The 23,630-nt window shown below is 43.2% G+C and overlaps 1 protein-coding gene across 1 annotated transcript in view; it reads right to left on the bottom strand.

The window, feature by feature from the left end:
- Positions 1-14,364, bottom strand: part of LOC105559379 (paired box protein Pax-6-like) — a 101,467-nt gene extending 87,103 nt beyond the window's left edge. The window contains exons 1-2 of the mRNA XM_012007615.1: positions 14,301-14,364; positions 3,733-3,856 (exon numbers count right to left, since the gene is read on the bottom strand). Coding sequence (XP_011863005.1) covers positions 3,733-3,745 — 13 coding nt within the window. The 5' untranslated portion in view covers positions 3,746-3,856; positions 14,301-14,364. The remainder of the gene's footprint in view (positions 1-3,732; positions 3,857-14,300) is intronic.
- Between the last annotated feature and the right edge of the window lie 9,266 nt (positions 14,365-23,630).

The following is a 23,630-nucleotide window of genomic DNA, read 5'->3' on the forward strand; positions in this document are numbered from 1 at the left end:
TGGCTCGCTACACGGATTCTTCGAGGGGGGCCGATTATTTTTAGACTTTCGTAATCGCAAGGCATGTAACAAACCCTTCACATACGCTTACGTAACGGAATAACAATTATATAATTGTTATCCCACTGTCAAACTGTTCTATCTTCTAAAACACTCTGAATTACACGAGGAAGTGGCGTTCGTTGTTGTAACGAATGTAACGGCCAGAGTCCATAAGGATAAGTTACTTGCATTGTTACATACTGTACATAACTAATAGCGAATTCGGTTGCTTGCACTAGTGCGCACTGAGTGCACATCAAGGCTTGTTTATAGTCAATTCTTATATTTAAGGCTTGTCTTGAATACCTCTTGAAATATTTTTTAGTCAATAGAATGATCTGTGCATCAGTACACTGACACAAAAAATTTTCTTAAACTAAGTGAATAGGTTTACCTAAAATTACTTTTTTACTGAAGTAAATATTTATTTTATTTAAATAAAAATATCAAATTTCAAGTAAATCTATGCATTAGGTTAAGTAAATTAATTTAAATCATTACATTTTCTACATTCGAATAAAGATATCATGAGATACAGAATATTATTTATTAAATGAAGTCATTGTTTTTGTCAAATAAGAAATCCAATTTTCTTCGCTGTAAAACTTATATCTTAATTAAAGTAAATCTAATTGAGGTAAAATTTTTTAAATTTAAAATTATCTACTGTTCGATATCTAATAAATGCTTAAATTAAAGAAATGCATGTTTCAAGTGGTTTATTATTTTGCAAATTTAAGTTAAGAAGCTATTAGGAGCCACCTAATGAATAATTTTCTTGAGTAAAGTAATATTTTCTTGGATTAAAATATTTTTTATCAGTGTACGGATCATTTTTTGCCTAAATCCTCTTCGAGCACGTATTTAAGACGTATTTAAGACAAAGTTGAATATAAGAATTGACTATAAACAGGCCTTAATGTGCACTCAGTGCGCATTAGTGCAAGCAACCGAATTCGCTGTAAGAGAGTTTGGAGGAAAAGGAGGATTTCAACGAAAAACAATTATTTTCAATAAATTACTAAAGTAAATTCTGTGATAATACTAGCTCTTAGCGCTTTGTACATGTCTAAAGCACGCGAGATTAAAATCCTTTGCGACATGGTGAACCGTTAATAAATAGACTGTTTCTACGAAATAACAAAATGGTTTTGAAATATATGCGGGGGGCGGGGGGAGGGGATTTGATTAAAATTGATATAATCGATTACGGACCCGCGAGGTTTGTTTCAATCCGCAAAAAAACAAACAGGACGCGTTGCGGATGCAACGATCACAAAAGATTCAATTATCGCGACTAACGTGTACACAAACAAATGAAGAGAAAAACAAGCCTCAATCACTTTTGCTGAAAATTGTACTCGTATCTTTTTTCAGCTACTCCGAATGTTAGTATAACAAACTACTCGATCTAATGATAAGTTAAATAATAATTAAACTTTCAATCGACCACAACTGGCAATGTATTTTTAATTACCGCAGCCAGAGTTTGAACCTGGACCTCCCTACACTCTAGACGGGCGTCAAATTGGTGAGGTCGATTGAAAGCTGAATTATTGTTAGTCATGCACTGGCGTGAAATAATTCTTGATGATAAGTTAAATGTATCTTATTTTCTCAATGTTATATCGATTTTTTCAGATTTAGAGTCAACCACACAATAGCCTATCTATTAAATCATTGGTATTTCCCCAACGTGTTCCACCATTTGTATGTTGTAATGTAATATATTCAGAGACAAATGCGTAACAAAATGTGGCGAAGATTAAGCGCAAGGAGTATACGAGTCATCGGATAAAGACGTCGCGTTCGGATGCTCCTCTTTAGCTTGGCGTTTTAGCTAAGTTATACGACGACTATCAGGATGTCAAGGGACAGAAATTATGATCTCGCGGCGGAGGAGCGAAGGATCCCGCGGAAGGAACGAACCGGTGGGCCCGGAAGACACGGCGAGGCGGACGAGGAGCGTGAGGACTGGAAGGCGTAAGAGAATGGAAATCAATACGTGAAGTGAGCAGCCAGTTTCAGGCAGAAGTTGCCGGCTTTAGAAAGCCTTGAGACGTCGTCTGCCCATCCTCTTCGGACCCTTGTGTTAAGAGAGCTCGAACAGGGGGTGGGTGGGGAGCGGGGGAAGCGCCAGTGACAGAAAGTTGGAGGGAGCGAGAGGGACCGCGGGGGTGGGTTATACGAGAGAACAAGAAAGAGAGAGGGCAGGAGGGAGGGAGAGACGAGAGGTTCCATTCAGGACTAATGGGGTTAAACGCCTTAGCCATCAACCGAACGCCTCCCCCTTGATTCTCGGACGTTTCGATTCGTCCGGGGCTAGAATTCGAATTATCCGTAATATCTCCGGACATAGTTTACGTTCGCCGAGACTTCGTCTCGCGAATTAATACGGGCAGTGTATGCGCGCGGATTAATAGAAAAAGAGGAGCCGTCGCGTACGCGGAATCACCTCGGAAACGCACTTAACCGTCGTCACGATGCTCTTTGATACCCCCAGCGCTGATTTGAGAATTTCTCACTTGAGCCAGGACGACAGACTCCTCACGGGATTTGCATTCTGCAAAATCGCGAAAACTGCACTGAAAAATATTTTCGTTATCGCAGCTAATCATAGTGAGGTAAATTGCGAATAGTGTGGTAACTTGGTAAGTAATAACGAATGCCCAACGAATTTCTGCGGATCACAAATCACGAATCGCGCATAGAGTGGCGCTAGTTTTAGTGTGCATGTAAGTGTGGACGTCGTTAATGCAAAATCGTAGAAAGAGAATTCGTCGCACGTATGGTGGTTATGCGCCATCGGCATTTCGTAGTCATCGTCCAGAGATCGTTAAGTTTTATGCTTCTACGGAGGGAGAAAACGAGAGAGGGCCCCGCCTCCGTAAGGGTTTTATCATAATCGTTCGCGTGATGGCACGTCGTAATGGAACGCCGGATTAGAAATTGACGTATGGTCAAAGGTCGACGCGGAGGATCCTCCGATACATTTTTGGGGGTCACGATGGACCCGCGCGCCTTACGGTCTTTTTATCTCACGTACACAGCGGCTTTTTTATCTCGTCGTAATCAAATTATTATGTCACGAGTAATTTTTACTCGTCGATTAACGTATTTCAGAACTGGACTCACAGAAAAAAATTCGGGATTCAATGCTATTACATTTGAATGTATCATAAAATAGGATCGATATAGCGCTAATCGTGTTTATTATAGAGAAAGGAATATTTTTATCTCAAATGAAAAATTCTAAAATCTAGAATAAAATGATAGTATGTGTCGTCTTTTGTCGAATAATCGTGATGCCAACTTCGTGCGTTGGGAGGGAAAATTTATTCCAACCGCAAGAATATATAAAGTTACTCTAGTCTCAATATAGTAAGTCAATCTATTTTAATTCGATAGAGGAGAATGAGAATTACTGATTTTATTTTGATATTGTCTTATTTTTATACTAAATGAGGTTGTGAGAAATGCGTCAGAATATTTTTTGTCCCGGTAACATAAATATCTTTCCTGATGATGTGCGAATTAAGAGTCGTAATTAAGTTGCAGTTGTTCGACTCGATATTCCCGATAATGATCTCCCTACAGTTCCGCATATTTTTAATAACCGCGTCTTCAGTTGCGCGCACCGATCGACGGCAAAATTTTTGAGATTTTCCAATTACATGTTGGAAGACTCACCTTTGTGTGCCATGTCGTCAGCAGTGACCGAAGCTATGAGGCCGGTTGCGCCCGGCCATGGAGCGACCGCAGCGCCCAGTTGCTGCGAAGGCAGAATCTTCGGGCCTTTGAGCACTTTCGTTCACTGAAACCCATAATTAATATCGTCAGAGAAAATTCCGCTCACGCACGAAGCGAATGACGCTTCGCCGGAAAATTAGGTTGATTTAGGAAGATGCTGCCTACACGAATTTTCTCTTACAATTTATCTAGATCATGTAATCGTGGAACAACACGGCATTTCGAAGAATGTTATGAGAGTTTTGTGAAATTTTACCATACGTTTGACTAGTAATTCTACTTACTATACATTTTACTAATAAAATGTATGGTAAAATTTCAGAAAACTCTCATGAAGTTCTTCAAAACGCCGTGTTGTCACACGCTCACATGATTTTCAGGATAAATTTTCAGAGAAAATTCCCTCCGTGTAGCTTCGCAACGTAGCGAGATGTAGGCGCACACGTGCAGAGGATTTGCACAACGAGGCGACTTTAGGCAATTATTAACGCGAAATTAACGAAAGAATGGCGCGGCTCTCGTTCAACAGGCCCTTGGCGGTTGCGACGACCCGCCCGAACTGTCCCGTCGTGGTACAAACGTCGTAGTTAATTCGGCGCCGTGAAACTGTACGTATCTATGGCACCTGTGTAAATCTGCGTCATTTGCATATCGCGGTCGCATGTGCGTCGCTCTGAACGGGCAAATAAACCGATCTCTTCCCGCGCTGTTACCTCTAAACGCGCGGTTCCTATCCTACCGCAACGTATCTATAATCTACTTCAACAACCTTCTACGTTCTACCAAGCGCACGGAGAGAAAGGAGACAAATATAGCCTGAAGCCACCAGATGTGTCCTTTCGACTATAGATATTGGAGAACAAACTGAAAAGTTACACGATTCTACTGGCGAGACAGCGAAACTCGGAAGAGTTAAATAATGGAGAATAAATCTTGTCGAACCTTTCGTCTCAAGTAAAATTGGATTTAGAGTCACGAGATACATTGTTAATGATTTTTTTTCTGTGCAAGCTCAAAAGAAACTGATAAGAATTACAGTAAATGTTATTAAAATAAATTATCTGTCGAACAACGCGCGCGCATTTCATTATTTCACATATTATTGTTCATATTCACTAGCAATTGCATGCATAATATCATTGTACCAGTCCGGCTTGGTGTATCTTGAATAGAAAGAACGTAAATCATTTTTAAAACGAATCTTCCTGAACATTGACGGCATAAAGTGTTTTAATTACCGAGGATCGCGTTCGTTGAAGATGCGAACTACTCGTGAACGTAACACCCTCCAGTGTATTTTTCACTACCGCAGACAGAAAAAAAGAGGGTGAAGTGAGAGGTGGTGGTACTAGAGGGGATGAAAATGGAGCTAAGCGCGATAATTAGTGTCGGAAAGGGTTAGTCGGCTGAGAGCGTACGAGTTGTATCGCTCCGTGTGCAATATAAAACACACACGAGGAACTGTAAAAGGAAACGGTCTATTTTCCTGAAAGAAGAGCTTAGACCCAAAGGAATTAAATACTGAATCTCGTCGTCGATGCAAAGTATATTGCAAAGTACATTACGGAAATTACAGTAACATCCGGACGCTTCCGAGGGGGAGAAACCGCTGACCAAAATCTTCTACACCCACTAATGCCCAGTGGGCATTACTTTATCTTATTACATCTTTATGATGCCCCAGCAAGGCCTAATGCCCAGTAATGCCGCAAATCTGCACACCACAATGCCCTCAGCGGTTTTTCCCCCTCGGACGCTTCACTTACTTAAATCGGGATCAATTTTAAATGCCCTCAATGATACATCAGTGCTTTAGTATATAAAACACATACGAGGAACTGTAGGAGGAAACAGTCTACTTTCCTGAAGGAAGAGACTAAATCCGAAGGAATTAAATATTGAATCTCGTCGTCGATGCAAAGTACGTTGCAAAATACATTATGGAAATTATAGTAACATCCGGACGCTTCACTTCAATCGGGATCGATTTTAAATGCCCACAATGATGTCAGTGCTGTAATATAGACCTTCAAGGTTTGCTTCATTCGCCTAATATAAAATGAGAAGTGATTGTCAAGTTTAAAATCCCGACGAAGTTACTTAAAATCCAAAAATACGTAACACGTAACACGTCAAACGATATTCGTACACACGCTACTTTATTGAGATACGCAAGTTGATATATTTTTCCCGCATGTGCCGGCGAAAGAAAAACGTCAGTGCTAGCAAAGACGTCTCTCTCACAGGAATGTTTGCTCAGGGTTCATCGAATCGAGTGAAATTCACGTTATAATTTGTAAGACGATTCGCACTTCCGCACATTATCGCGACAGGGTTCAAGTTGCGCGAGGCGGCGCAAGTGTCTGCGCAAGATACTTCCCTCTTTTTCCCTTTCATTATCCACGATGCTCTTTGCGCCGTGCAATACGGGAAAGCGCTTCCTTGTGCTAAGAAGATGAGATACAGCCGGAAAAGAGGAAAGAGCCGGACGAGAGGCGCGAAAGGCGCGCGCGTTTACGTAGACACGAAGAGAAAGAGCCGGGAGACACGGGTGGGATAGGTGGGAGGAGGAAGAGGAGGGTTAGAACGCATTGCATTCGCATATTGTGCAAGAGGATTACCTTGGATTATGCCCGACTGAGCGCAAACAGGATCACGTCACTTCTGTTTGCAAGACGCCAAGCTGTCGATTTAGTGAACTCGAACTCGACTCTATCTCGCGCGGAGTCGCCAACGGAACAGCGGTTTTCCGAGAGGCTTCCTTTTTTCTCCCCAGTCATATGCTATTTAAATCCGACGAGATTAAACGTCGGATAAAGAAGAGTTATTACACGCGCGGCCAAGAGAGTACTTCTTCAATTTCTCTTTCGAGTAATCGTAACGTGAGATACGTGTCATAATCTTGGAAATATAAATTGGCGTTTCAAGTTATAGAGGGAAGTGCCGTGTGGACCTTTCTTGTTTTTCCTTTTACTTCAAGCCCGAGCTACAATGTGGTCTCTCTGCGTCTAGAAACATTTTATTTTATAGGAAGCAAGTCAAAACGCTTGAAAAATTTGTCGACGTGCGATTGTAAAATGTATAGTGTACAATTTATCAACTTGCGCACATTTCTGAAACGTATTTATTGGCTACAAAATAGAGTGTTTTTAGACGCAAAAGGCACATTGTAGATTGGGTTTAAAGCCTGATCTACAATGTGTCCTTTGCGTCTGGAAACATTCTATTTTATAAAAGCAAGTCGACAATGTACGATTGTAAAATGTACAATTTATCAACTTGCACGAACTTTTGAGATGTATTTATTGGCTACGAAATAGTTTTTAGACGCAAGAGTACATTGTAGATCAGACTTAAGCGTTTCTTCTTCAGCGAACATGCGACTTTGCAAACGTCTTCTAGATAACTCCGACATATTTTTTTATATTTTCATTATCAACCGGCAAATTAATCTTTCATGAAGTCAACGATAATGTCTCACTGAGTGCCAGACATTCTTTATAATTGCATCAATCTTGCAATCGAATTCAACTCTAATTTTGGAACGAATTAAAAGTCCCGGGTGCAAAGAAACGACTTAATTGTTTAAAGAAACAAATTGTCAAAGAACCGTGTTCGATTATCCTTGGAGAAGATGGACGAGTCTTGCAGGAATTGAAAACTCGTCATCGACGAGCCGAAGATCGTTACCTGCTGATTTAATGGACGAGACGTGGAAGAATGAACTCGCGCGGTTGTCGCGGGACAAATTCAAACTCCCGTGGAACGTTCCGCAGACGCAACGCAACGCGACGCAACGCGGCGAGACGCCGGGTGCGACGGTGGCGGGAAGGTAGCATTATACACGCGGATGGTAATAGGTTCCATATCCACGAGCTGCCGGCGCATTATGCTTTACATTTCCGGCGAAACACTGTTAATGGCACCCACCGCCGTCGCTACCGCGACTACCGTCGAAATCTACCCCCGTAATACACGCCCAACAGCCCCCGCAGGCATTAACCGCTCGCGCTACCGTATAAAGTGACTTCCGCCCGCGATTACGTTTCGTCGTGAGCACGCGCACGTTTGTGCGTTTGTACATTAATTATTAATTAACGCCGGCGAAGAACGAGGCCCCCGCGTATTATCGGCGATAAACTGTTTCGCCGTAATCGACGACGATTGAGAGATAAATCGCTTTAGCGTAACGCACGCGGGCTTAATTAGTGCGATTTGTAGCGGTGCCCGCCTTTGCGTTTCTCCTAGAAAAATTTCTCACACCAGCCCCAACGGTGACGGCTCGCACTGCCTAAACGTCACTTCCCCGCACATTCGTCAATTTAAATTGTTTCTCCTTTTACTTTTACCAAGTTTACGCGCACAGGCGTGCAGGCGTGTTTAACGTTTTCTTATCAAAACTCTTACGTAAACGTTGTATTTGTTATCTCTTAGGAAAGTTTGGCACGCGTATATGTTTGAATCGTTATGTAACCAAATTTGCGTCATTGTTACTTCGTCGGACCCGCGTCCCTCCCTCTTGCGTCAACAAAACAGCGTAATAATAAGAATTTTAACATATGTACGGGCCTACGCGAAACAACTGCAATAATCGACGCAACTTTAATCTCCACCGATTGCGAAGTTACTTCTGAATCTTGAAAAAGTATCGAGATACAGTGTTGGACAGAATGGTTGCGACAATTTTCATGAGTTTAGGAACGTGCATTTCTCAAGTAAGATTTTCCTCGGAGTAAACGCCTTGGGACGTGAACCTCAAGCTAAATGCACGTCTCTCAATTCATTAAAAAACAAATTGTCGCAACAGTTCTGTCGAGGGGTAAACCGCTGACCAGAATCACGTACACCAATGCCTACCAATGCCCAGTGGGCATTACTTTATCTTATTTTATCTTTACAATGCCCCAGCAAGGCCCAATGCCCAAAAATGTCTAGTAATGCCCAGTAATGCCGCAAATCCGTACACCACAATGCCCTCAGCAGTTTACCCCTCGTATTCTGGTCCATCACATACCGGTGTGTATGTACGAGAACATGCGTAGTTTCTACAATCGTTATTTTCTTTGTCTTTGAAATTTCCTTAATTGCCGTGTGACGACGGTCGAGACGGCGTGTTCAACGTGACATTTCTCGTTTTCATTTTACCTCGATGTCGATCAAAATCCGATAATGCCTCAATCCGTTCCAGATGTAGACCGTCGAAAGACGTTTCATTGATCAACGTTAATTCGCGCGCGTCGTTTATAGGATCTATTCCTGTTTAACGGCACGTTAATAATGAACAGTTAACGAGGCGTTAAACGGTTATAGATCTTACGGAAGGCTTCCTTCGAAACATAATACAATTCAATCTAATGCAATTGCGTTCCGTGCCATAAGGAGGTTCGCGGCTAATTTTCTGCTCTTTTGCAACAATTTGCTGTTATTTATGAGCTTTCTGCTTCGGTTCTTCGCGTCGCTGTACGTCACGTCGCGTTTCTCCGCGGGGACTCAACTTTTCGGCGTGTCGTACAGGACCTTCCTTGCACACTCGCTCTTCGACTATACATAAATTTAAGAACGATCGTCTTGTAATACGTTTTCTCTCACTTGTGCGTTTATCTCTGTTCTTTAAGCAAATTTAAATTAATCTACTTGCGCATCGAAGCTTTCCGAAACACAGTGTGTGGCCACTTCGTTACACCCTCAGAAAAGGTATCTGTTATCCAAACTAAAAATATTCTTGACGCATTTATATTTCTCACAACTTCATTTAGTATAATAAGACAATATCAAAATAAAATCAATAATTCTTATTCTCCTCTATCGAATTAAAAAAGATTGACTTACTATATTGAGACAAGAGTAACTTTATATATTCTTGCGTTTAGAATAAATTTTCCCTCCATCTTACAACGCACGAAGTTGGCACCACGATATTCGACAAAAAGACAATTCTAGATTACAAAATTTTTCATTTAAGTTTAAAATATTCCTTTCTCTGTCATAAATATGATTGACACAAAATCGATCTTATTTTATGACACATTCAAATGTAATAGCATTGGATCCGGAAATGTTTTCTGTGGGTGTAATGTCAAGCTCTTGAATATTAGTTCTTACGTATTTTTATAAATCTATATTGGACAAAATTTGTATAAATTGGAAATCTGGTAGATTGAAAAAAGGCCCGGTCTCACCAACGTCACTTAACTTTCCTCTTAGTTCAACTCATCCTCTGTCTCTCCAACTGTTCCCTAAGAAAGAATGAGTTAAAATTAAAGTTACGCAAGGTCGGTGAAACCGGGCGTAACTGTAACTCTATCGAACGTTTTAGCTATCGAATCCATAACGATAACCAGAAATCCTGTCTCGTTTAATCTGTTACATGTACACGTTTTATTGATACAATCAAAATAGGGTATTGATACCCTGGCTGAGGTAATCTTTTTCGCAATAAATTTAAAATATGAAATATTTAGACACTAACACCCTGTCACGGCTCTTAGTCCTTTATTCCTTCAAATTTGTGTTTACCACATTTGAGCCATACGAATTTTATTAATTTGACGATCAAAATAATTTTCAAACAATCAATGTAGGAGCGAATGTCTTGTAATACGTTTCTCCTCGCTCCGTTAATCTCTTTTTCAATCGAACTTGAATTAATCTACTTGCGCACTAGAATATTCCGAAGAAACTTTCCAAAAATGTTCTGCGTGTGCCCTGTTCATTATTGTCATTAATCTTTCTAGGGGTAAATAATAAAATATAATTTTAAAACGGTACTTTCGCGGCACGAAAGACTGTCGCCTCAAACTAATTTCACAAGCATCGGTAATTGCTAATCAAAGATTAGTCGACTCCCCGTCTGTTTTTATACTATCGTCTAAGAAGAGGCAGGGAGAATCGATTAACCACCAATTAGCAGTTACCGGCGCTTGTGAAACTAATCCTAAATGAATTAAAGTAACTCGGAAAGGGATCGGAGAAGAATTTCCCGCAGAAACGTTCGACGGCTCTCGCAAAGGGTTCTCGCTCGAGAATATCGGCTGACTGTGAGAGGCAGAGCGTGGCTCGGGCCATGTTGTTTACGAGCAGCCGACGTGGTCGTTTGCCGTCGTATATTTACCCCGATCGGAGAATCGGGTCCACCGCAAAGAAACCGCCGTAGTAGCCGACGCACAATGCGCCGTGTCACACGGCGCTGGAAAGGAGTTCACAATGATCGCGTCGGATATCGCCGCGGGGCGTCTCACACTTGCGCGCGCTCTCGACATTCAGACTTCGGGGGCTCTTTCACTCACGTTTTGCACGGCGATTCGCATAAAGCCTATCGCCTAATTACGCCATAATACTGCGTGAGGGAGACGCGCGGGGGAGAGGGAGAGGGCAGAAACGAGCGACCGAATAGACACCATGACGGGACGGTGTGTGCGAGAGGGATGAAACTAGGATGAAACTAGAGAGAGAGAGAGAGCGAGACAGCGAGAGGGAGGGATTTACGCGTACGCACGTCGCGTAAATTCGCGACGTGCTATTCAATCGCGCTCGTCTCCGGCACCTGCGGTGCGGAGGGTGAGGCGCCTAGCGCTTTAAGCCGCATTACACGCTACGTGCGTGCAATCTGCATTCCCGCTCGCGCGACGCGCATTCGCCTGCCGCGGCTGATACCGCGAGCTGTGTTAATCAGCGGGATGAACCATCGGGCGGATCCGGGGGGCTGCGTTTGCCGCGCAGCGAGCGATTAACGGCGCGTTCTCGCGGCGTTCAATTAGCCCCGCGCGCGCGCTCGAGCACCTGAGACGCCGCTGGGTACCGTCGAGGGGTGTAAGGCACTGCGGCGTCTTGAGCGCCGGTACGCGAGGCAAAGAGTCCCGGCCGCGATCGGGAGGATTGGATATTTACCAGAGGCGTACACAGCCGAGGGGATGATATCTACTCCCCTCTGGAATATTAAGAAATAAAGAAAGAGCGCGCGAAAGAGAACTTTCCCGACACACGCCTATTATCCCTGGTCGCGATGAGGAAACTTTTACCACCAAGAGGCATGTGAATTTGAATTTAGAAGTATTTAATTTTGGAAGGACCATTTTGAGCCTTCCGCTGGAAGAAATCCTCCGGTATCGCCCTCGATATTTATATCGATGATAATAAAGAGGGTCGCGTCTGCGTATGCAAATTAAGTAAAGTGCGGGCGACAACAACCGAGCGAAATTAGACGTTAAGATCAAATCATGGCGTTTACTCTGACAAATAAAGAGAAAAGGACAATTTTCCGAGACGTTTCGGAATTCACAGTCTTCATCAGCCGGACACACTTATATGTGTAATAAAATTAATCGAAATGCAAGCAGTTAATTAAGAGAATTACAGAAAATTGTAATGGAAAAGAGCAAAAATTAAAATGCGAGTCAAAACAAAACGATAAGAAGTCACGTCACTGTTGACAATAATCCTCGTTAAATAAAATTGAAACCTTACAATAAATATCTACCCTACAAAAATGAACAAGATAAGTTGAAAAGTCAGAATATGTATAAAAAGTCGAAAATGCCAAAAAGAAAAGAGTGACAAATCCTGAAGTAAAATACTTAGTAAATTAATTAGTGAAAAGATGTCTCGAGTCAATTAGCAAAAAGATCGTAGTCACACAAAAAGTGATTCTTATATCGATGTGCTTTCCGACAGGCAATGTTTCTAAATATTCCTCGTATGTCTTTCTTTTCGTGGGCAAGCAAAAGGGTTGAGTCTCAACGAACTGAATCTTAAGAATTTCTGTTTCTATCGGATTGAATTAATTTTTTTGTGTGAGAAAGACAGGTAAATTGTGCAAAGGCCAAGATGCTAATTAATATTACATTTCCCTAGTGTTTTAAAATGGATTTTTCTCAAAAATATTACGATGTACATCGTAAATACGGTCGTCATACGTTCAATATAATATCGTTTCCCTTACAGTATTCTTTGGATATTTTTAAAATGCTAAAAGAATCGTCACACTAAAAAATAGACATCATGGTTACATATACATATAACATCTATTTTCGTACTCCATTATTAAATACTAGTAGAATCACGAGTTCCGCGTTAAAAGATCCTACCATTTCATAAAAAGGGAAACGTAAACGTGAGCGCAACTAACAAAGTCTTCGTTGAAAAATAAAATAAGAAATTGCCGACGAATAAATTAAGCAAGATTCGCGCAGGATTGTACCAGGACGAAAGACGTAAACCGAGCGGGGTTCATCGACAGGTTAAATAATCTCTCCTTAAAGTTCAGCCGTCGCGACGGCCAGCGGGAACACTTTTCTGACGGATAATGTAATCAGAGACAACGAAATTTATCTACTGGAAATTTAATTTCAAATTTAATGCTCGCCTAAAAGACCCGTGGATTTATCTTTCCGCCTCCTCCCGGCTAATCACACGTACTTGACACACGATAACAGGTGTAGGATAAAGAAGAACTCGGTATCGCTAACAAAGGACGGGATGCTTTTTCTACATTGTCAGTCTGATCTGCAGTGTGTTCTTTGCGTCTAGAAACGTTCTATTTTGTATGAGTAAATCAAATCGCTTGCAAAATTTATCGACACGCTTGCACAATTGATCAACTTGGACAAATTTCTGAATTTATCGGCTACAAAATAGAATGACTGCGTTCGGTGGAAAAAGCTACATTGCAACAGTTGCAAAATTCGTAAATTTGATTGGAGCATGGCTCTTAGGCTCGTATTCTGAATCCTCTTTTATCGATAAGAGTGGCTGAGAAGCCTTCTGATTGGCTGCAAGCTACTTTTAGAAGCGTTTTTATCGACAAGTGAGGATTCAGGATACGGGCCTTAGATTCTGCCACAATTAAAAGCATAGCCTATCAGATTCAAGATTTTTCCAACAGTTGGAAAGCAGCTTTCTCCGCCGAACGCGACCAATGGCTGCGTTCAACAGAAAAAGCTGTAAAATTCGGAAATTTCATTGGAGTACGCTCTGAGATTCTGCCACAATCAAGAGCATACGCCAATCAGATTCAAGATTTCTCCAACAGTTGCAAAGCAGTAATATTCGTAAATTTCATTGGAGTACGCTCTGAGATTCTGCCACAATCAAGAGAACTCGCCAATCAGATTCAAGATTTATACAACAGTAGCAAAGCAGCTTTCTTCGTTGAACGCGACCAATGGCCTGCGTTCAGCAGAAAAAGCTGTAAATTTCGTAAATTTCGTTGGAGTATGCTCCGAGATTCTGCCGCGATCAAGAAGCGTACGCCGATCGTATTCACGATTTTGGTTGCAAAGCAGCTTTTACCCGCCTAACGCGGCTAATGGTTCCGGATGCAACGAGCACACTGTAGACCAGGCTCGAAGTTAAAATGGACCGTGGCGGCGGCAAAGAGGGGCGGAAAGGAGTTACAAGTTACAAAGTTGCGCAGCTAGTCCATGATTCTCGCGAGACAACGTCTCCAACTCCTCTTTCACTCGACACCCCCCTTTTAACCAGAGCTGCCCACAAAACACGTGATGACGTACCAAGAGCTGCCGACGGCCGACGGTGCCGGTGCGTCGATGTCCTCCGTTCGGCGAGAACCACCACTGCGAATCCGTTAGCCGGTTCCCGCTTTCGTCGCACCTCGCATATACGAATCACAGTCCCCGAGGGGGTGAGCGGGGGGCGGGGGGAGGGGGCGAGGGCGAGTTCTCGCGCGGCTCCGTCACTCGCGCGAGGAGGATCCGAAACACTCCGCGCTTCGGCTCGCGGGGATCCCCTCAGTCCCGCGACTAGCAGTCGGCGCTTTAAACGTTGACCGGTCAGCCCGTCACGGGGGTGGCGAAACGAATCTCGCGTTGAGCGCTGCCGGCCGCGCAGCGACCACGGGCTCCGCGGATGCACGGCTGTGTTAAAGCGCGCCGCGCTTGCCGATCCGCGCGAGTGCAGCACACGTGCTGCTCTGCAGCGTGGGCTCTTCTCCTCTCTCGTTTTCGTGAGAGATCCGTCGGAGACCGGAGGGCGGAGGGTGGCGCGGCGCGGCGCGACGCTACGCGAGGAGCTTGCACGCCTTCGGGCGCCTAAAGCTCAACGAGAGAGAGCGAGACAGAGAGAAAGAGAGACGTATACACGCGTACATATAGCGACGCGAATACGCAGAGAAAACGGGGGAGAGAGAGAGAGAGAGAGAGAGAGGAGAGGGCGGCGAGATGCGTGTTGGCTTGTCGGGCGAGAGAAAAGGCGAGAGAGCGCGGGACTAGCCGCGCTGGAAATATTATTAGGTAAAGCACACGCACGGACTGACACGCACCGACTCGCGGACTCTCGTTGGGTCGTGCCGCCGCGGTGGCCGCGGCCTCGTGTTGGTACGTCCGACTGCCGTTTTGGACCAATGGGCGGTGGGCGCGCGGGCCCCCCTCTCCGCGCTCGCGGCGCGCTGCGCGAGTGGAGGGGGGACTCCCGGCTCCGCTTCGTGACATCATCGATTCTGAATGGTGGAGATGCTCAACCGTGCGGAAGGTACATCGGAGGGCGCGTGCTGCGCGCGCAGTGCGCACGCGCGGCAACGTGCTGCGCGCACTGCAAGAAGGACGTGTACGCGGCCGGGGGGGATGCTGCCGCGTATCGCCGTCAGACGGAGACGGACCGCTACGCCGGGACGATATGCCGCGCGCGGTTCACCCCTCGGCGTTTCTTAATTATCCTCTTCTCTCTTTCTCTCATTTTGCCCTCGTTAGACGCGTCCGTCGATCTTTAATCGGGACCGATCATTTGTAATCCCGGGGCGTTGCATGCCGATCTGTCGCAATCGATGCTCGATTGAATACATCGGAAGCTTATTCGATAGTATTGTCGCTCTGAAACCTAGTGGTATGAGAAACGTCTCACTTCTTTCAGTGCTCGAACGCGTATGCTGGGACGTTATTCGTGCAACCTTTAAATTTGTGTAACTTTGCATTGTCGATAATTAAAATTGACAAATCGCTCTCTTAATTCTACACCCTCAGAAAGGATTTCTGTTACCGAGACAGCAAATGTTCTTGACGCATTTATATTTCTCGCAACCTCATTTAGTATAAAAATAAGACAATATCAAAATCAAATCAACGATTTTTATTCTCCTCTATCGAATTAAAAAAGATTGACTTACTATATTGAGACAAGAGTAACTTGTATAAATGTAAGTTTGTATATTCTTGCGTTTAGAATAAATTTTCCCTCCATCTTACGACGCACGAAGTTGGCACCGCGATATTCGACCAAAGACAATGCTAGATTTTAGAATTTTTCATTTAAGATTGGCGCTATATCGATCCTATTTTATGATACAGTGAAGTGCAATAGCGTTGGATCCAGAAACTTTTTCTGTGGGTGTAAATTCAATTATCCGAGTTTCTTATGTCGCGCCTACAAAATGGATCTTGACTTCAGCATAGTTTTATACTTTTCTTAAACACTATACGTTGAAGATTCCATTTCTACTTATATTGTGTTTCCTAAATTTGTATTAATTCACCCTTTCTTGATCCCGAATTTTGAATTCATGTAATTTTAAACGCTTTAAAACACACACTCTATTTTGTCACATTTTATGAAAAATAAAATGTCTACGTAACAAGGCATTTTCTTCAAAGAATTAAACGTGTGAAAGGCTGGAACTTTAGATTATCGATAAGGAAGTTATATGAAAATTATATTCCTGAGTTCTAGTAGTAAAGATTTTGGAAAGACACGCCTGCGCGACAATTGAAGTGGACATAATACGTTGCTGTAACAAACGGCTTGTTGGAACAACACTGTGGCACAATAAATATTCGACTCACAATGCACGTCAATTTGAATGAAATAATTTCATCCGCGGCATATTCCTAATTATGGATACAACACGACTACTTTCGGAGATAAGGCTGTATTATCTTTACACCTACTCGCGCGAACCAACCTTGACTGTCTGGATAAAAAAAGCAGCAATCAAATTTACACAAGGCATTTTTCTTTAAGATAAACCGCTTTCTTAATTCTAAATTGAATTATCTGATTTTATTATGTCGCGCCCAAAAAATGGATCATGATTTCAGCGTAGATTTATACTTTTCTTAAACATTATACGCTTAAGACTCCATTTCTGCTTATATGTTTCCTACATTTCATCAATTCGCCTTTTCTTGATCCTGAATTTTAAATTCGTGAAATTTAAAACGCTTTAAAACAGATATTCTAACGAAACGAAGAATAGAATAGAAAAAATGTAGACAGATAAAATTATCTAATGCTCGAGTATATCGCGGCGCGCTTTTATTTTCAACAATTCTTCGCACTTTCATGGATTTTGAGAAGTGAGGGTTGTAACAATCCCCGGAGGAAGGAAAGATGTATTTATAATACCACTTTTCAAGTGTTTTTCTTCTCGTATTTTTTCGAAGCAATTTTCAGCATACTGTAGTAAAAAGAAAAGCTGACAAGAGTCAAACGACTCTATTATCCGGAGTTATCCAAGGTAATTATGATGTCCTGCCCTGACAGGCCGGCAATCCGGATATTCTCAACCCTATGTGTCGTCATAAGTTTCCTTTTTTTTATACTTTGACTTTTGATAATAATGACTGTTTATCGTTGCTGACCACTTTACGCTGCCAACATTCGTTACACCCTGTGACTTTTGATTGTAGACGTATAAATTTATAGTATTTACTTGAGAAGGGCCGGAACTATTGGTCGAAACGTTGTGGATCTAACTTCAACATTGCCAGTTGTGGTCGATGAAAATACAGTATTTATTTATTGCCGGCGACGCACACAGAGTTTCAAATTTGTAATTATTATGTTTCGTAATCTACGAAAATGCTGGATCCATCGCCAGCTATTTGCTATCTATCCGCAGTCTACCTCTTGTTTAAAATACCTTTGAATTTTCGTCGACTTTCGCGACAGACGGAGACGAATTCCAAAGAAACGGAGGGAGCGCGGGCTTTACGTCGGAATTTCGCGTCGCTCGCGCTCCGAAAGCCGGGGAAAGGTACGTCTCGCGCGGAGGGATATTAAAATATAATTGGCGTTTGTCCCCTACGCGTGCAAAGCGGTATCTAGTCACGCGTGGACCGACCGACCGTGGGTGTTATGCACGCCAGAGTACGTCGCGCGCGGGGGTGATTCACCCTCTCTCTATGCCTCGGTGTGTCCCTACGGTCTTTCTCGCGGGACGGGGGACAGGGAGGATAGAGGTGGATGCATCCGCTCCCTCGTCGACGCGATGCGTAGGGCCGCAAGCTCATTTCACAGCGGAAACTTGCGAGCACTGCGAGACACGAGAGACCCTCGAGACGTTTTCTCCGAGAGCGATTAGTCTTCGGTCGAATTTTCACGGAAGCCGCCGCTTCCAATTGCGATATGGAAACAAAGATGATACGCGGCATCTATTGATCTTGGCAACTTGGAAACTGACTTACGTCGCTTTCAGACGAAATGAGGTATGTAATGGGTCGTACGAAGAAAGTGGAGCGAATGCTTTTATATTGATTTATCGAGGATGTTTCGAGAGGAGCTCGAATAACGACATTTGTCCGGGACTTTTATCCCGTTCGAATTTAAACCGTTTGTTTCTGTACACAGAAGTAACAATCAACAATCTTCAGGGGGTGATAAAACCAAGTAGATTGCACGAAAAATCAATACACATATATGCATATTCTGTTCGGAGATAAGGGATAGAAAATATAAAGACATATCTTTGCGAGATTCCAAGATTCCTCGAGGCACAATAATAATGCGCAAAGATGCATTACATATTGCAGATATTTCTACTGCACCGTTAATATACATGTAAATAAAACGTAAATTAAATGTAAAGCGATAAAATCACACAAACGTGTCTGCAAGAGATATAATATTTAAGTAGGATCTTTGATTAATTATATTAATGAAGTAAAATAAAATATTAATAACTGTACTAGCAAAGTAAGACCTTTGCATCTTGAAATTGTATTTCTTCTCTATATTTGCGATATGTGCGATAAAGCAACACCGATCTAACGACATCTAGCAAGAAAGAAATATCGAATTATGCCAGCGGTAAACGATACTATTTTTCCCACTGGATTGTTTGCGAGAGTCAATCGGGATTTAGCCTCAAGTCACCTGATCTGAAACTCTGCGTCCTTATTGGTTCTCGTAGGCAGTCCAGTAGGAAAAATAGTATCGTGTGGCGTTGGCTTTAGTTCCGGCAGACTTGATCAGTTCTGGGTAAGTTGTTCAGTTGTCGAATTTAAAAGAGATAATGAGTAAAGGATTGCATAAATTGAAGCACGACCGCAATCGCGTAAGGTGGACGTGTCACATGAACCCGATCAAACAGAATCGAACGAGTTACGAAGGTCAACCGTGGTGCGATTTGCGCCATAAGAAACTCAGAGAAGTTTACTCAAGTTATCTTCGCACTTCGCGAAAACTTCGGCGAAGATAACGGCGGCGAAATGAAAACAAGTTTCAACAGATGCTCGGAGTAATTTAGCAGCACCGAAGTACGTGGGTTCTCTACTTGCTATAAACGCGCCTCCTGATATTTTAGTACGTTGATCAGCCTTCTTGCTGATTGCAAGAGACCTCGAGCGAAATAAACCAGCGACCAGTTGTATCAGGCGATGGGTACAAACACTATGCAGTTTGAAAATAGTATCGCGTAAACAGTTTATCTTATTTATAGCAAGGTAATTAAAAGTCAGATTTTTATATTGAAAAATCGATGTTAATTATACCTTACGGAAAGTCTAACTTAATAAATATTAAAGTTAATGAAGATTGATAAGATCCTTAATGAAATCGCTCATTAGGTGACTTTTCAGTGCCGCGCCTTGCAGATTTGCTCGCGGAGCGTATTTACTATCACGCTTTGTCGCACGGTTATCACTGATTTATTATCATCCCGGTTCGCGTGCTGCCAAGTGTCACGGGGAAAGTGTAGCTTTCGAAAATTTTCGGCGACTTTTTCTTTTTTCACCCGGGGACCTGCGGATCCGCGCGCGCAATCGCACTCGCGGATATCCCTGAATCCGAAGAGCCGCCGCTCTGCAGGTCACGATGTGAACCCGGCTTTAGGAGATCCACGCGGTGGAAGTAACGCGTTTCGATTTTGCGTTAGCTCAGCTACGCGTGAATCCAGCCAAGGTCAAGTCGTTCCCCGTTCCCGAGCATCCCTCCGGCACTCGGGCAGGGCTCTTAAGATCGATTCCAACCAATTTTATACGTAGAGTGGCGCGCTACAAAAGCACGACGACGTTAGGTGAGACGCAATTATCCTCGTTTACACCTCTCGACGTTACTTGCTCTTGACCGGGCCGTTAGTTGCTGATTAACGCGTTTTAATGAATTAATTATGTAAGAGGTCTGCGCCGAGCCCGCATATTCTCAGCGGGTCTCGGAACAAGAGAGTATCAGACAAAGAGTACAAAAACCAATTCGATATAAATTGTTTACTTGGAAAATATAGAGCGCAAGCTCCAAGAAACGGGCGGGCATCGATTCTCGATATCGCATTAGTTTATCTTGGCGTCTCGATCAACCTCGTATCTTTCCAAAGTTATTTTCCTCCTCAAATGAGCGACTTCTCAGATTTTTCAAATATAAACAATGCTTTTATCGTTTTATTTTTTGCGTTTTCTTAATAATATTAATGATAACTTCATTGAAGTGCAAGCGATATGTAATATACATATTATACGTGAGAGCAAAAGTGTCACGCCTCGAGAGACAAATTAACAACAATGCTGTTAACACACAAACCTGAACCTTTAGTATTAAAATAACAATAAAATAGTAGCGAGGTAATAATAGAGGAAAGTCATAAGATGGACTTCCAACATGAAATAGTAGGCTTTCAACACCCAAATTCAACGACAAATCTTTTTTCGCAACGTCTGCAGGATCCAACAATTTTTCCACTAAACTCATTTCACTCTAAGGCCAATAAATTCACGGTAGAATCAACAGATGACGCCCATTAATTTGGTAGAATTTTCACTTAAGAGTGCACTAACCGAAACGTTAAGTCGCTCAACTACAAAAACAAGCGGTCAAAATTTTTCCCGGAGTAGAGTGTTACGAACAATTCAAATAATTCGATTACTAATTGCGGGCCCCAAAATGAGTTGCTGTCTCTTTTTTCCCAGAGCACACAGTATAATGTATACAAGTGTACAAAATAAGTATCTAATAACATTAAATTAACAATTAAAAAGAATACAACAAATACCAGCGAGGTTGAACTGAACGCCGTTTTGTACATTGTATTGTTCGTCTCTCTCTGGATTATATTTTGAATATCGACTTAAGCTCTCCGATCGCCCCCCTCGCCCCCGCATACCGTGCTCTCTGGCAAACACAAGACAGATATGCAACTATTTTCATCGAGTATACGTTTAACGAGCCTGTTATCGACTCCGTGCTTGTCTATCCGGCGATTCTCCATCGCCACTTGAGCAAACTCGAGAATAGCGTGGCTCCGGGTGGCGGAGCCAACAAAACAAAGAGCAGAAAGAAGTTATCATTTACCGATTCCCGCGCGTCTGTCCTCGAACGCGCCGCGATAACGCTATTTGCGAAGTTTGGGTCTACCTTTGAAGAACGAAAAAAAAAAATGTAAAATCGATCGTAGCTTTGCGCAATTGCTATTATATCAATATCGCTTGTTCATCGCTGGCTCATCCCCGATTGTACGGCAGGAAATCGTCCAAATTACGGCGAGGAACAGCGAGAGAATGACTTTACTGAAGTTGTAAAACACTTTATACTTCGAAAAATGTAATTATGGCAGGTGGGGTCAAAGTGTGGAGACAAGTCGTGTGCCATTTTGCAAAATTCGCAATGATTATTGTGTAATTAACGAAAACGTCCGAGCGAAAGAGCGCGAAAGGAGTGGAAAGTCGGACTCGGCAGGCATGGTTTACTTGCTATATCGCCAAGGATCCGATAGCGAGAGGTGGAGTCACGGGTCGAGTGACGAGCGGAGAGGTGCGAGAGGCGAACGGCGCAGTTGGATCCTAGGAGATAAAAACAAATCGACCGCTTTGCATGTCCGGCCTTCCGCTCCCTGTGCGCCCATTCGCTCGGACCCTTTTTATTAATTATATACGATAATTATTGCCGAGTTTGCAGAATAATGCACGACTCTTCTCCTCAGCTTGACCCAATCTACCATAATTTCTGGTTTGATCACTAACGAATTTAACACCTTGTATAAATGTAAATATAAACGTGCGTGTACATTTAAAAGTATAAATCCATAATGTAATTTGAAAAATCCCATAACTATTCGAGCCCGCCCTCCGTGCGGTTCTCCGACATTTCTTTAAATGTAATTTAGTTTGCTGAAATATTTTCACATTCCTGGACAAGCAGGTAACCGAACGAGGCGAAGGGAAAAACAAGAAGACGAAAGGCTCGGACCGGAGAGAGAAGGAGAGGCGCGAGCGCGGGAAAGAGAGAAAGAGGGAGAGAGTGGCGAAGCCGCGGGAGAAAGAGCCAGGTAGAGAAGGGCAAAACAAACAAATTAACGTCAGAGTCGCTTGTTTATTGTTGGGTGGGGACACGGTAACCACGCCTTTGTCAAGCACGCCCTCCGAGAGCGTTACGTTCCCCGCTGCCCCCACGTCCCTCATACCCCACTATCAACGCCCCTGGCTCGGCTCGGAGTCTCCCCACCGAGACGCCCGCCACTCGACGTTCGGCTGTGTACACGGTGGTGGAAGTGACGTCAGCAGCCCCGACGCCGGGCATGCAACAGGCTGCTTTCGGCTGGTCACCGAAACCGCCCGAACGATCGCGCGCGCAACTTGCCCACTTTGCTTTTAAATTTCAGAGTCTGACAAGATTAGGACTTACTTGTCAACGTTTTAACGTGCCTACTTACGTGTCAGGCGCAATAAAGTTACGTTGTAAATAAACGCATAGTCTTGTTTTTACAAGTTTTATTAACTCTGAAAAAGCATCCAGTTTGGATACTTTTAAATGTGGATTTAAAAAATTTAATTTATATTTATAAGAGTTGTTTAACTTGACGTTTCCCAAGATAAAACGTGTTGGTTTTCTTGTATACGTTTTTTAAACGTGTACAATACAAGTATTGAGTGCATTTACGAAACGTATACGTGAAACGTGTACGATCCATCGCGTGCTACCTGGGTCGTGTTCTAAATGTAAGTTCGTTGTTCTTACAAACTTGTAATTAAAATATAAACCAAATATCTTACACGTTTCGTCAACTGCTAGGATTGAATTTATTATTCTCGCTTTTCTTTCGAAGCTCAATATTTAAGCTGACGATGTTTCCGACAAGAATAACTTTCAAGAGAGCGTATCGAAGCGAAGAAACGAAGAGCCGAGCGCGGCTCGTTGCAAAAGCGATTTGCGGGGATGATAAGAGAGCGAGAAAGAGGACGATCGGGGGGGGGGGGAAGAGGGGTGGTTTGTCTAGGGGGTTCCGGACGAGAGTATATGGACTTGGCCGGCGAGAGGGCCGCCGCTGCGCGGATTGTAAATTATACCGGGCAGATAGAGAGAAATTCATGCTCTGATGACGCAGCGTTAACCACTCTCCGGTCATGCGATGATCAAAGGTAACAGTAATGGCCCGTGAGAGGATATCCGCCTGTATTTCGCCTAATATACTGCACGTTAAATGCTGACGCGATTTCGGCAGCCGGACCGAGAGGGAGCGACGAGAGGCGGGTGAGGAGGGGGCGAGGCGCGCGGAGGGTGGCGAACGCACCGAGAGGGTGAGATGAAGATAGAGACAGAGAGAGACAGGGAAATACAGAGAGAGAAAGAGAGAGAGAGAGAGAGAGAGAGAGAGAGAGAGAGAGAGAGAGAGAGAGAGAGAGAGA

This window comes from Vollenhovia emeryi, unplaced genomic scaffold (assembly GCF_000949405.1).
Source record: "Vollenhovia emeryi isolate VEMERY1.0 unplaced genomic scaffold, V.emery_V1.0 DF939277.1, whole genome shotgun sequence".
In the NCBI taxonomy this organism is placed as follows: domain Eukaryota; kingdom Metazoa; phylum Arthropoda; class Insecta; order Hymenoptera; family Formicidae; genus Vollenhovia; species Vollenhovia emeryi.